Raw genomic sequence first — 14716 nt, 5'->3', positions numbered from 1 at the left:
GCTTGGTCATAAAACAAGAATGAACACGGGCTTGCTGCAATGCTCGCAGAAATCTTTCGCCATCTAATTTGGAACAAAGACAATGGTTTCAAATAGACATTGTTTGGGTAGCTTCCTGGACCAATATATTTTTTTTGTGGGGTATAACTTAGGTCAAACCCCAAGCCTGGTAGGACCACAATTTCTTTTTCACTCAGTGGATATAATTTCCAAAAATATTAGAGAGTTATGCAGAAGGGAAATTCTAGGTAGTTATTAGGTTGGCACAGCACTGTGGGCAGAAGGGCCTGTTTAGTTTTTTTATGTTCTACATTCTAATACTTGCTAACGTTTAGCAACTTACAACAGTGTAATACCTCTTCAATACTGATGTCTGTGTTGCATGCAAAGCTGTTAATTATTAGTTCATGACTGAAATGTTATAACATATACTGATGATCTGTGGAATGGAAGTAATCCACTAATTCTGTCAGTGTAATTTAGTAATGTGTTCCGATGGAAACAAGTAACATTTAAAGCTGATTGCCTACAGTTTCTTGAACTTTCCAGTTGAATTGATACAGAACATATCCTGTATGTGACAGATTCAACAATATTCTCATCGATTCTACCCTGCTTTGAAGTACTGTATAAAATTAAAAGTCAATGAAAATGAAGAGAAAGCATATTAAACAAGCAATGTCATTAACCCTATTAATAAAGCAGTCACAATACTCCATTCTGGAAAAGGTAAGTCATCTGGCAAGCAATTGGGAAAGGCTTCAGAAAAGCAAGAGATGACCATAGATGCTGTGTTGCCTTTCATTAACAGTGGAGAAGGAGTGTTGATAAATTGAAATCCAACCTTATCAGGAGTAACTATGGTATAATTGGAGTAGAACTGACCTATTTAGGACACCATCAAAGGCAGCTTAGTTGGTCTATTGGGGGAGAGCATTCTCATGATAAAATCATGACCTTTACCTGTCTCACCTGACACATGATACGAGGTTGAGAGTTTAAAACCATTTCTTAAAAATAGATAAATCCCAGCCCTTTGAGGGTTTTGTGTCGAGGTGGTGGGCTGTTGTGGCTGTGTGCTACTAAATGGAACAGGTTGATAACAAGATGCTCAATCAGGTGCTGCCAATATTACATCAGGTTAGATTTCTTCCTCGTGGCAATGTCCCATAACCTTCTCCCTGAGATAGCTACGGTTGAGGACTGAGCCTGCAAGGCCCTCCCTCCGGAAGTGCTAACCTGTCTTGTGAGAAAGTAGAGCAATTGAAGGGGAGGTTAGCAAATTACATGGGAGCACTGAAGATACAACTACATTCTGCAAGGCAAGGGACAGGTTTCAGAGCTCTGCGTACAATTTTATTTTGAAGACCACTGTGTGAAAGAAGATTGGTTGCTTTGACAGTAGGGACGAATAGACCAGTGACCGTGTGGAATCATGCGCGGATAAAAAAGGCACTTCTGCTCAAATCTGTAAGCATCCCTTCCACAATGATTCCTTTTTATTCTCTTCACATCCTCATCACCTCCCCCAGATTCTACCGCAAGGGACAAGTTACTGTAACAAATTAATCTACCAACCCACACATCTCTGGGATGTGGGCGGAAACCAGAGCACACCTGCGCCACTGTGCTGCCCATTCTGTGGATCTGTGAGGGACTACAAGGATTGCAATTTTCCCCTTTCAATTATAAGAACAATGCAGGCGATGTAAACATTGAACTGAATTACATTCACTTTTCTCATTCAGAGTCTATCACCGAATTAGTGAAAAGTTGTTTAAAAACAATCATTTATTGCGTTTACTCAATGATTCAACTCTTTAGTTCGCCCATTTAACAGTTTATGAATCAAATGGATGATTCACATCCCTTCATTCATCTTTGGGATTTCCAATATGAATTTATTTGCTGTGCAGTGTACAGGTAGAGTCTTCAGCCTGGTTAGCCCTGAGAAACTGTACCCTGCTGAAGGTTTGTTTATAACAGATATGCACATGGATTTCAATTTGTAGATCTAAATGCCTCATAAATCAGATGCGATAATACACATTGTGTTCATTATTAATGTCTCCTTACCTGATAACCAGAGTCATTGCAAGTCAGGTAGCATTTGCCACAGTTAATGCACATTTCCTCATCAATCATAGCTACTACATGCTCCTTGTGATTCAGCATTCCATAGGGTCCAATATGTGACAAAGTTCTGCCAACTATTTCCTGGACAGGTGCATGAAAAATAACCAATATAAATTAGAAAAGCATAGAAATCTATAAACAATTTGCAAATTGTAATGCAGAGATAGTGTGCAGTTCAACATTCCATGAATTGAAAGATATATTCCAATGCTGTGTTCTCTGAATAGTCCAAATAAAATTATTTCAATTTCTTAATTTTATTATTTTTTAAAATTAAGACATACGGCATGATAACAGGCCCTTTCTGCCCATGAGCCTGTGCCGCCTATAAATACACCTAACTGACCTACACCCCTGTAAGTTTTGAAGGGTGGGAGGAAACTGGAGAACCCAGAGGAAACCCACGCAGACTCGGGGAGAACATACAAACTCCTTACAGACATCGTGGGATTCGAACTCTGGTCCCGGTCGCTAGCACTGTAAACGCATTGCGCTAACCACAGTGCCAACTGGGCCAATATTATGATTGCAACAAAATCATCTAAGAACCATTTCTTATCCATCCAGCAGGTCCTTGAGTTAACCACACTTTGGTCATCAGTTCTGTTCATCTTTTAACCTTCCTGCCATTTTAGTCCGGGTCCATTTGAGAGAGTACACACTGAATAGTCTTCATCCAGAGTATTTTCTTTTGTTATAAAGTGAACATGGGCAGCAGAGAGTGGATTTTACTGGGTTCTCTCCACATTCCTCAGTGGAGGCTGATAAAGTCAATCAGGAGAAAGCCCTGAAGAAATCCCTGGGGAGGTTCTTAAATCTGAATCACTTCTGACAACTGAGAAAGGCCACCTTTTAAAAAAGCCCTGCAGCTATACCTGATACCTGTTTTATGATGCACATTTTACAGTTGTTAAAAAGATAAAGCCTTGTAAAGAACTTTACAAACCTATAAAACTGCAAAATATCGCTATGTATATTAGTTTGCATTTGTGAACTTTCTTTAAAGTGCAACGATCTTATAAAAGGTACCTGGATTAAAGAGAAACAACTGCTGTCTAACTGTATGTAACTGACCTGATCTGCCAAATATATGCTTGAATTGAGTGTAATTTTATAGACCATTTACAACCCCTGCATTTTGTTCCTCAACTATTAACTGAATTGATAAATGCCTCTGATCTATCGCAAGAATAAGAAGGTTACAAGGGCAGCATCATTAGCGTAGAGGGAGGCACAGTTAGCGTAACGGCGAGTGCAATGTTGTGACAGTGCCGGCGATCAGGGACAAGGTTCCAATCCCGTGCTGTCTATAAGGATTTGTACATTCTCCGTGTCTGCATCAGTTTTCCCTGGAGGCTCCGGTTTCCTCCCACCGTCCAAAATATACTGGGGGTTGCACATCAATCGGGTGGTGTAATTGGGTGGCATGGGCCGAAAGGCCCTGTTACTGTGCTGTATGTCGAAATAAATTTAAAGATCACGGATTGGCTGACGATGAGTGCAGTTGAACCTCTACAGTTCCATATCCTCGAAAACCATCCTCACTTCCATCTGAATAACTTAGCCTCCACCTACGGGTGCTTCGAAACTACAGCTGTATTTCCCCAATCTTTTTTGTGGTTCAAGGTCTCTGCTGATTTTACTTGTAATTCTCTGCAGACCCAAGATTCTATCCTGTAATAGAACCGAGGCAGATTTGACAAGGTCCCAAATTGCATGCACCGGAGCATGACGATGAACCTCTTCATTGCAGCTTCAGCTGTTCCATCTTTGAAGGAGTGGTTAGCCAGAGCACCTCAAAATTTCCTCCAACTTTCAGGGAGATCCTTGCTCATCAGATCTTGGCCTCAGTACCAGTTTCTTGCTCTTCCCATAACCCTTAACTTCTTATTCAGCCTGGGAGAAAATCCACTGACCCACCTTAATTAGTTCCCTGGTGTAGAGAATTCCTCTCTGAGAAAATAAATTCTTCCTCACTTTCTATCTAAATGGTCGACCACGTTTTCTGAAAGTATGTTTTATCATTCTAAGTTCCCTCCTGAGGGAGAAACAACCTCTCAGCCTCCACCATTCCAAGAAAGCACATTATGTTTCAATAAAAATCAGCTCTCATTATTCCAACCCCAATGAATAAAGGACCCACTTGCTTAACGTTTCCTCATTACTCGAGGAGTCAACTTACTAAGTCTGCTCCAATGCTAGTATGTTCCTCCTTAAATAAGAACAAAGATTTGTTTATGTTCTATCATTTATCCTTGGATCCCTAGACTCCTCAGGGGATTCCAAGGACCTTTCTCTTGGCACCTTCTCTTTCCACATCAACATGTTGTTCTGTGACCATAAAGACTGTCGGCATGGCAGCAGTTTCCATTTGCATGCAAATGATCTACAGCTTTACATCTGCATCATTCTACTTCCCCCATCTCCAGGTGGTCCAACTACCTATTGTTAGATGAGATTATTTACATAAAGCAGAAGCTCAGTTGATAAGCACAGAATTCGATCAGTGTGGCCACAGTGTGCAACTTGGTTTCTGTCTTGGGATATTACCCTGACTCTGATTTGACTCCAGTCCTCAATGACTAACTCACACTAAGTGCATCTATTCCTGCCTTAGACCACAATAGGTTGAAATACCAGTTTTTTTTCAGTGCAGATTCGCCATTCTGATTTTTGCTTCATCCACCTGCTTTGATGCACAGGTGCATACTCTTGTCAAATTCATCCACCTGATTTTAATCTGTTAAGGCCCCTCCTTCGCACCCATCTTCTGGCTATCCCTTTAAAGTTCATTCTTTGGCTCATATTCTGATTTTCCTCCCTTCCCCCCCCAAAGTGCTCTGTAAAGCATCTTGGAGACCCTTTTAATCTACCTGCAGGGTTTTATTATTGTTGTTCATTACCTTGATTCTTGGAATGGGTTTCTTGACTGTGTATGGTCTTTCATCAGACTCCTGCTCTGCTTCATTCAGCCCCTTCTGTTTGAGCTTCAGCTCAGCTATAATTTTCTTACGCTCTTCCAAGTAAGGACCAAAATTGGGCAATGGCTGAAAAAAAAACAAAAGTCAATTGAAATGAGAGCTGATGTAATTGAATTATTTTCTATAGCTTCTCAAGTACTTTGGTCTTAAGTGCCACAGACTCATAATGTTTAATATTAAGCAGGGATAGAACAATACAAATTCAGAAAGCCTCATTTTCATTTTCTAATCTACTTTGCAAAAGTTTCAATGCAGCATTTTGTTCACTTTTAGGACTGTGAAAGATATTTAAAATGGGATAAAACCAAAAAAAGGTGATTTTTTAAAAAAGCTTTACTGAATTACTCCACAATCAGTGAAATTAATGTTACATGTAAAAAAATGTTGTGGCAAATTTCCATAGAAAATGAGAAGTAGCTTAATTTTAAAAGTAGTCAACGTCAGAAATGGAATACTGGATTAGGAACACAGCTAGTTGAAATACTTGTGGCGATACTATATTCAAGCTTGGACTTAACTCAGAATAAAACTTCCACCAGAATATTCACTTTTATTGTGCTTTCATGTTGCTTCTTCTTTTGAAACAAATGTAGAAACTTTCAAAATACAAATTGGGCTAGATTGGCACGGCTTAGTTTCACCAAGTCCTGTTATACAATGGGAAGCTATGCTCAAAGCCATTCCAGGTTAAAGAAAGAATTGTAACAAATTAACTACTGGTCATTAATTAGCCCAGCCTTGCTCAATACAAAGATCGGGAACCCTGATTGAGAAATCATTTTCAATCAGCGTGATGGAAGTAGATGTGATGGGGAATATTCTGCTACACAAAGATGTGAAACATCCTGTGTTGATGCGCATCAGAGGGTCCTGTAATTAAGGTAAACATGTTATGTGGACTTCAGCGCTAGATATGCTTGATATGCTTGATCAATTTTCTACAATTCATATTTTGTTTATGCTTTTAACATAAAATAAGTGGTAAAATAAAAGGGGAATCATTGTTATGTGCCATGTTAGAAGCAGATCTAAGCTTTCCACACAAAACAAATGAAACACCCACAGCCCTCAAAATATGAATTGAATTAAGAAAATTTTAGAAATCACAGCAGTTCAGGAAGCACTTGTGCAGAGAGAAACTCTGACTCTCTCTCTTTCTCACACACATTGGCTGGCCTGCTGAGCATTATCAGCATATTCCATTTATCATTATCAGTTGGCCCAGAAACCTGCTGTAGACCAGGTCACACCAGTTTGTGACTAACTGTGGTGGTGTACCACCAGCCTACTGTAGGGGGCAACCTCTGTACCTGCAGAAGTGTAAGGGGGCAGGGCAACACCTGGCCAGCTGTCAATCATTTGGCCTGAATGGATCAAGCCCCACCCGGTCGGGTGTCAATCACCCTCCGGGATTTAAGCCTACCGGCCTCCCGAGGCCTCACTCAGAGTTGCTGCAGCCGCAGCCAGCCTGGCTCTGTGGAAGTCTTTGTGGATTAAAGCCTGTTGTACAGTCTTTATCTTTGTGTGTGTCTGATTCTGGCTAACAGTGCACCACACTAACATGGCTACCAACCCCACCCAGAATTAAAATCGACAAACTGTTTGAGCTCCCAGACCACAAACATCCTCTTTTGTCGAGCAATAAAAATGATTGTATCTTAAAACAGTTGCATGCTTAATAGAGACACATTAAACAGCCCTAGCATAATTGGACTTAAGATGTTTGTTTATTCAAAAGCCACTCATAGAGCTTCACAGAACTTTTTTTATTGTTAACAGCTCTTTTCAAACTGCGCAATTCTACTTGCTGCCCACTGAGACAAAAACGCTTTGGAATTAGAAAATTATGCACATTACACCAACTCTTTCCTTTCTCTTGTTGTTCACTTAAAGCAATCAAAGCAGTTTTTGTGACAGATGCACACATTCAGACAGCATAAGTTATTTTAGCCATGTCATTCCCTTGGGGCCCATCACTGATGTATGTGGTCCCAATAGAGGTGCTAAATCCACCCCGTCTGCAGATAATGGGCACTTTCTGTTAAAACCTCTTTCCATCTTCTGAAAGGTATTAGGCTCTAGTTAGAGGTTGACAACATAATGAATCATCTGATGCACCAGTGCAGTCCTGAATGAGGGAAGCTTTTACAAGCACCACAGAACAAAAAAAACCCTCACTATTATAATTGATTCATAGCCAACTCTTGGCTAATTGAAATGCTCATAAGTTAAAATGCTACATTGATGCTACATTAAAGAACCATATTACGACTGTCAAGGACATTACAAGCCAAAGGCTTTGATATTAACCATATATTTAAATGTTTTTTTTTTCACAATGACTTGTGAAAATGCACTTAGTTTCAAGATGCAAAAAGCTTTTTTTTTCAGAATGGGTACAGCTGGTTGTCAATAATAAAAGTGGATTTCCTTAAAAACTCTCATTGTGACACAAAGCACAGAAATAGTGGCTGTAAGAAAAAAAAAGTATTTCATTACTACAGTCAGATTTTACATATTAATCAACATCATAATGTTAACGTGACCATAGGATATCAATTGGACATAAGATCGATGTAATTTTGAGCACTTAAAAATAACATTACTTTTTGATGAAACCTGATGAAGCTATTACTTTGATAAATCTCTAAACCACTCCTGATATGAAACTCCTGAACGAACCCTAAATATGTTGCCTTTGTCCTGTATCATCTGATCTTGTACTGTGTTGTAGTGTGGAGAGGAGGTTCACCAGGTTGATTCCAGAGATGAAGGGGTTATCCGATGCAGAGAGATTGAGTGGTCTGGGACTGTACTTAGTGGAATTTAGATGAATGAGGGGGGATCTTGTGGAAACATATACAATTATGAAGGGCATAGATGAGAAACTTAAGGACTGCTTAAAGAAATCTCTTGGTGCCTGCCACATTGACCACCGCCAGTGGGCTGATCTCACCTCCAACCGTGCATCTTGGCACCTCACAGTTTGGCGGGCAGCAACCTCCTTTGAAGAAGACCGCAGAGCCCGCCTCACTGACAAAAGACAAAGGAGGAAAAACCCAACCCCCAACCCCAACCCACCAATTTTCCCCTGCAACCGCTGCAACCGTGCCTGCCTGTCCCGCGTCGGACTTGTCAGTCACCAACGAGCCTGCAGCCGACGTGGACATTACCCCTCCATAAATCTTCGTCCGCGAAGCCAAGCCAAAGAAAGAGATGAGATGGAGGTAACTAAGTTGTTTTTTTTTAACCTTGGCAAGGGAGGCCAGAATGAGGACGCACAGCCCAAGATTCAGGATAGAGATTTAGGACAGAGATAAGGAGGAACTGCTTTTCCCAGAGGGTGGTGATTTGGTGAAAATTTCTGCCCATTGAAGCTGTGGAGGTGACCTCAATAAATACAGTTAAGTCAAGGTTGGATAGATTTTTACATAGTGGGGGAATTAAGCGATATGGGGAAAAGGCAGGTAGGTGGAGATGAGCCTATCATCAGATGGTGGAGCAGGCTCGATGTGCCAAATGGCCTACGTCTGCTTTTTCTTATGTTCTTTGCATTAAGACCTGAGAGCATCAGTATCAGATTTTCCTCACATATTTTTCAGTCTGTCTCCAATTGTTGGAACTGCATTAAAAGCTGGTCCCACTCATTTGTGAACTTTACATTGTAACATATTATCAAGTCAGGGCAGTGAAGCAATTCTAGTCCATTGTCTTTGTGGTTGGAATAGATACCTTAGCTTTTTTTAGTGATAGAGGAGAGCTGCACTCCTCAACATACTTTTGTATACATGAGATCTGAAACCCTCCAGTGGATGTTAAAAAAATCCACTGGCATTAATTGAAGAGCACCAATGTCTGAAGGTCCTGGCCAACGTGTTGCCCATCAGTGCCAATGGAACACATGGGGTTCACCAGATGCTTAGTTTTCATTTGTCCCAGGCTCTGTCACATGGTAACAACTTGCTAATTCAAACCTGCCCCACACAAAACAGTGCAATGCAACAACTCTTTCCACAGGCTCTCTCGCGGAACCGCCTATTTTGCCTGCAGTACCCGATGAAGACCTAGTCCCAGCATAGTTGGCTCCCACCTATCCTTCCAGTGAACGTGCTCCAATTGAAAATTTTCGCAGTTTGCATCTGCTCTAGAAAATTTTTGTAGTGTCTGACCAGCAACACAGCACTATTTTATTCAAGATCTTACAGTCCAAAATCACTGTTGGAAAAGAATTCCTATAGGAGCCAAACATCTACAGTGCTGCCTTCCTCAGGCCACTTTTTCTTTTGCATCCTAGATATGGACGCACTTCCACTGGGAGTTTGTGCTCAGTATGTATGGACACCTCTGTGTGGTGTAATGCAGCTCAAGGTGGAATGGCCTTTTTTGGTGTCCATATGCATTACTGAAAAGCAAATTCTCTGGTTGTTTAAGAAATGATACAGTAAATAATGCTTTACAAAAACAACATAAGTGACTGGGATTGTTAACCTGATCCTCCCAATTGTTTAATTGTTTAACCCTAACCAACATTACAGACATTGATCATTCAATCAATGCCTTTCTGCACTGAAAACCAATTGACTGGGGAATCTCTACCTATACACAACTCCTGGGCTCATCTCTTAACCATTACAGTATCTCAAGCAAGGTAGTCTCACTGCTACCCAGAGGAGATTCAAGGCCTCAGACAGAAGAATCCAAACCCCTACATAAACACTGCCATCGTGACTTGCAGCTGTCAACAGCTTTTATCCTCATTGGTTTTCAAAAATTGTAATTTTAATTTAGTATTATAGCATAATAACTGGCCCTTCCAGCCCCCGAACCAATGTTGCTGCAAAACATCAATTACACGACGAATCCTGTACATTTTTGGAACATGGGAGGAAACTGGAGGACCTGGGGGAACTCCACACAGGTCACGGGGAGAAGGTACAAACTCCTTAAAAACAGTGCTGCATTGGAAGCCGGGTCGCTAGCGCTGTAATAGTATTGCTTTATATCCTAAATCCGTCCATTTTCATCATATTCAAACACATTTGAAAATAATTTATATGGATTTAAATAAAAAATACATTAAATTATTGAAAAATTAAAATGATAAATATGACAATCAGTAAAATTAATAAAAATAATGATCTTCATTTGATATTTTTAAGAAGAGCAGCAGCCCCTATTCAAACAAAGGCAGTTCCTTCCACTTGTACCATCCTTCAGAAAATACTTCAGATCTCTTCCTTCTTCTTTGGCTTGGCTTCGCGGACGAAGATTTATGGAGGGGTAATGACCACGTCAGCTGCAGGCTCGTTGGTGGCTGACAAGTCCGACGTGGGACAGGCAGGCACGGTTGCAGCGGTTGCAGGGGAAAATTGGTGGGTTGGGGTTGGGTGTTGGGTTTTTCCTCCTTTGTCTTTTGTCAGTGAGGTGGGCTCTGCGGTCTTCTTCAAAGGAGGTTGCTGCCCGCCGAACTGTGAGGCGCCAAGATGCACAGTTTGAGGTGATGTCAGCCCACTGGCGGTGGTCAATGTGGCAGGCACGTTGAAATACCCAAAGTTCATGAAAAACCTTTCTTTCAGGGTGCATATGGTTCCAATATTATAGCTAGTCAAAATGCATATGACTGGTTATACAATGCAATCCACCTCTTCCTGCAACTTACTGAAGAAATTATTTTTCTTTTATCAGAGAAGTTGCTGTTCCTCCATTTTGTCAATCAGCTCTATTTAAGAGTAAATTGATTCTGTTTGCCTCACGATGGACTGTTATGGATCATAGTTGTACCATCTCGAACACATTGACTACTGTTGTGTTTGTCAATACATAAAGCAGGATGCATTTTGACAAATACCAATAGAACTAAACAGCAAATCCGATGTTTCAAAATTCTGATATATTTAGGGTTCTTTTGTCTTTTTTTCCCCCTGCTAAAAAGCAGATCTACAGTTAGTTATTTGAGGGTTAACTATTCTGGAAAAGGAAGTAGGGAAATTAATTAAAAGACTATTTGAAATAAAAGCAGCCACAGTATGGGGTAATGAAGTTCTTCCCTTTATCCTCTCAAGAGGAATAGCTTTGCAGGCAACAATGATTAACAGGGCAGTTAATTGGCACTAATTGTTATTAGGTTCAGTTGCTTGGCTACTCTTGAAAATGACTCAATTTTTAATCGTTACCATAGTAATGGGACTCCTGAACGTTGCTTTACTGGTAACTCTGGAAGCTGGCAAGACTGTGCAGTAGGTTTCTAATGCACCCATAGAAGTGAGCACTTAGATGGCATTTTTATTTTGTTTAACCTGTCAAATAATCAATCAATTATAGAAATACCATCAGTGATATAAATAATCCAAGTGAAATCCTTTCAGTTCTTTGGGGTTAACTCAAATTCAATTTGTTTTCATTTTGAAACAGATGCAATCCATATCTACTGCAGATTAGGAAACATCAATGAAATTCTATTAATCTCAGTCACAAAGAGAAACAGCATTGGTCCACTGGGCTGCACTGACTACCAGCTATCTATTTACACTAAAATTTCTTTTAGACATACAGCACAGTAACAGGTGCTTCTAGCCGATGAGCCTGTGCCGCCCAATTACACCCCATTAACCGACAACACTCACATGATTTGAAGGGTGGGAAGAAAACGGAGCACTCGGTCGAAACCCATGCAGACACAGCGAAAATATACAAACTCCCTACAGACAGCAGTGGATTTGAACCTGGGTTGTTCCTGCTGTAACAGCGTTGCGCTAATTGCTGCACTAACTGCGCCACCCAAATCCTACATTAATCCCATTTTTTAAATTCTCTCTACATTCCCACCATCTCTCTCCCAGCTTTTGCCTGTCACCTATATTATCAGGTGCAATTTACTGTGGTCAATTCTTCTTCTTTGGCTTGGCTTCGCGGACGAAGATTTATGAAGGGGGTAAAAGTCCACGTCAGCTGCAGGCTCGTTTGTGGCTGACAAGTCCGATGCGGGACAGGCAGACACGGTTGCAGCGGCTGCAGGGGAAAATTGGTGGGTTGGGGTTGGGTGTTGGGTTTTTCCTCCTTTGCCTTTTGTCAGTGAGGTGGGCTCTGCGGTCTTCTTCAAAGGAGGTTGCTGCCCGCCAAACTGTGAGGCGCCAAGATGCACGGTTTGAGGCGAGATCAGCCCACTGGCGGTGGTCAATGTGGCAGGCACCAAGAGATTTCTTTAGGCACTCCTTGTACCTTTTCTTTGGTGCACCTCTGTCACGGTGGCCAGTGGAGAGCTCGCCATATAACACGATCTTGGGAAGGCGATGGTCCTCCATTCTGGAGACGTGACCCACCCAGCGCAGCTGGATCTTCAGCAGCGTGGACTCGATGCTGTTGACCTCTGCCATCTCGAGTACTTCGACGTTAGGGATGAAAGCGCTCCAATGGATGTTGAGGATGGAGTGGAGACAACGCTGGTGGAAGCGTTCTAGGAGCCGTAGGTGATGCCGGTAGAGGACCCATGATTCGGAGCCGAACAGGAGTGTGGGTATGACAACGGCTCTGTATACGCTTACCAACATGTCTTTGGGATGAAGGAAGAAGTCAGAGCTACTCTGGAAACCGATGAGATTGCAGGGAGAAACTTCAACCTCAACTCAGAGAGCACCCCAGGTCTGAATTGAGTCCAGGTGTCTGTCACTGTGAGGCCACTAGCTGTGCCATTGTTCATGACTATAGAATAATACCTGTAGGTATTGGTACATTTGAGCAATGGTTTTGTTTGTTACTGGACTGGATGCACTGCATACAACTTTCAATTAAAAGGCAAAGATAATGGAAGGCAAGGTCTGCAACATGGTGAAGACCGGGAGAGAGTGAGTGACACAAATGGTTATTGTGATGGTGACGGCAAAAAAGAGGGTGGTAAATGGTGAATTGTAAACAGTTGACATACTGGAAGAGCCATGAAGACTAATCATCTCTGTCTCCATCTTGCATAATATTTTAGTGTCAGAGTGAGTACCTGGATATGCACTCTGGCCATAAGGGCAGCTAACCCATCATGTTGATGTTACCAAAGGACATGAAGCAAATGGGGCAATTGTAGCTGAGCAAAAGATGATTCAACAGACTTGAATACCGTTCCTATATTACAAAGCTCTTTTTCCATTCAACAAGCTTACTCTTGATCTTGTTCCACCTCCCTCAAGTTGGATCTATCTAACTTTTTTTTGGCATTTCCCTCACCTCAACACGTAGTCTTTCATTTCACGCAGATATAATAAGATTCCCGTGAAGGGTCCTACAAAAAGATCCGGCCCCTCATCTTTCCAATGTTAATCGAACTCCCTCTGCATTTATCCTCCAGACTGTACTTTAATATTCCCTTCTGCCCAGGAAAGTCAATCTCTTAATATCCAGGTTGTATCATTGTTGAAATTAGCATGACTCAGACTTTAAAATGCTTGTACCCCAGTGGTCATTTAAAGTAGCTCAGCAAATTTTGTTTACGTCAGGTTGAAAGTGCATTAAAAACATCTATTGTAGTAAATAAATTGAAGTATAAAAGAAGATGTAAGTCTTCTTGATGTGATGTAACATGATTTTACACATCAAAGAATTCCACCACTGGTTGAGTAATTTTTCTCTGTAAAATTTTCAGTTTAATCATACACAGATGATAAAACTTCCATAAATGGTCACGTTTGTGACATGAGATCAGTCCACCATTGAATTCAATTTCATACTTGTTATGTTGATGGAAATCTTGTGAGATAAGAGCATGTAACCAAAAAAAACATTCCATTAGTTTTGTAACAGGCTGCAGACACATCTCCTTTACGATGGAACACAACTTGGATAGGAAATGTGACGACTTCACCTTTTCCTATATCCTCTGAGCAACATTTATAAAGAGCATCTGAAGGTTCACTGTAATTGATGTTGTGGGCCGATTGGTCCAAAAATAGCTGGAAATATAGCAGACCTGCATTACCCTTTGCAAAACGAAATAGTAATTTGTGGCAAAGATATGCTATGACTTGAATTCTAAATTAAATTAATTTGCTGCACAAATTCTTCTTCCATCAACATCAAAAACGATATTTCAACCTTCAACATCTAAAGAATATCAAAGCAATTGCTGAATGTAGAGCACGGTTATGAATGAAACTCGCTCCAGCTATCCAAGCTTGACATTTCATCTTGTCAGTATCCCTTTGAATGGTGTGATCAATGAGCCTCACGATTCTGAGGCTCAGAGTAGAGGGGGACGGGGGGGGGGGGGGAAAGACATCTTACAGGTAGTAAATCGTTCCCAGGTTTCCGCCTTCTCAAATTTTATTTATTTTTCTAATTCCTTTTGCTACAGTTTCCCCCAATTCTCTCAGTTCAATCTCCCTCTTTAATCATATTTCTTTATCAGGTTGAGCCTAATTCACCCACTTTACTTTCTCTGTTGATTCTTTCTCGCTTTAAATTTCACTGATTAACAAGATCAGCTGTTGGATCCAATGCTCCCAGGTTAACCATTGACAACATCACACACTATAATTTCGCTTTTCCAGATAATTATAGCTGAAAATTTATGAGCGCACTTTGCACTCTGGCCATAAAATAAGAACCGGAGTTGA

The 14716-nt window shown here is 41.0% G+C and overlaps 1 protein-coding gene across 3 annotated transcripts in view; it reads right to left on the bottom strand.

The window, feature by feature from the left end:
* Positions 1 to 14716, bottom strand: part of LOC138763967 (dihydropyrimidine dehydrogenase [NADP(+)]-like) — a 1056199-nt gene that overhangs the window by 50032 nt on the left and 991451 nt on the right. For all 3 annotated transcript variants that reach the window (XM_069939063.1, XM_069939062.1, XM_069939064.1), the window contains exons 21-22: positions 5040 to 5183; positions 2077 to 2217 (exon numbers count right to left, since the gene is read on the bottom strand). In XM_069939063.1, coding sequence (XP_069795164.1) covers positions 2077 to 2217; positions 5040 to 5183 — 285 coding nt within the window. The remainder of the gene's footprint in view (positions 1 to 2076; positions 2218 to 5039; positions 5184 to 14716) is intronic.

This window comes from Narcine bancroftii, chromosome 5, assembly GCF_036971445.1.
Source record: "Narcine bancroftii isolate sNarBan1 chromosome 5, sNarBan1.hap1, whole genome shotgun sequence".
Taxonomy (NCBI): Eukaryota; Metazoa; Chordata; class Chondrichthyes; order Torpediniformes; family Narcinidae; genus Narcine; species Narcine bancroftii.
Note: the sequence above shows the minus strand (reverse complement) of the source record. Positions and strands in the feature narration are given on the sequence as shown.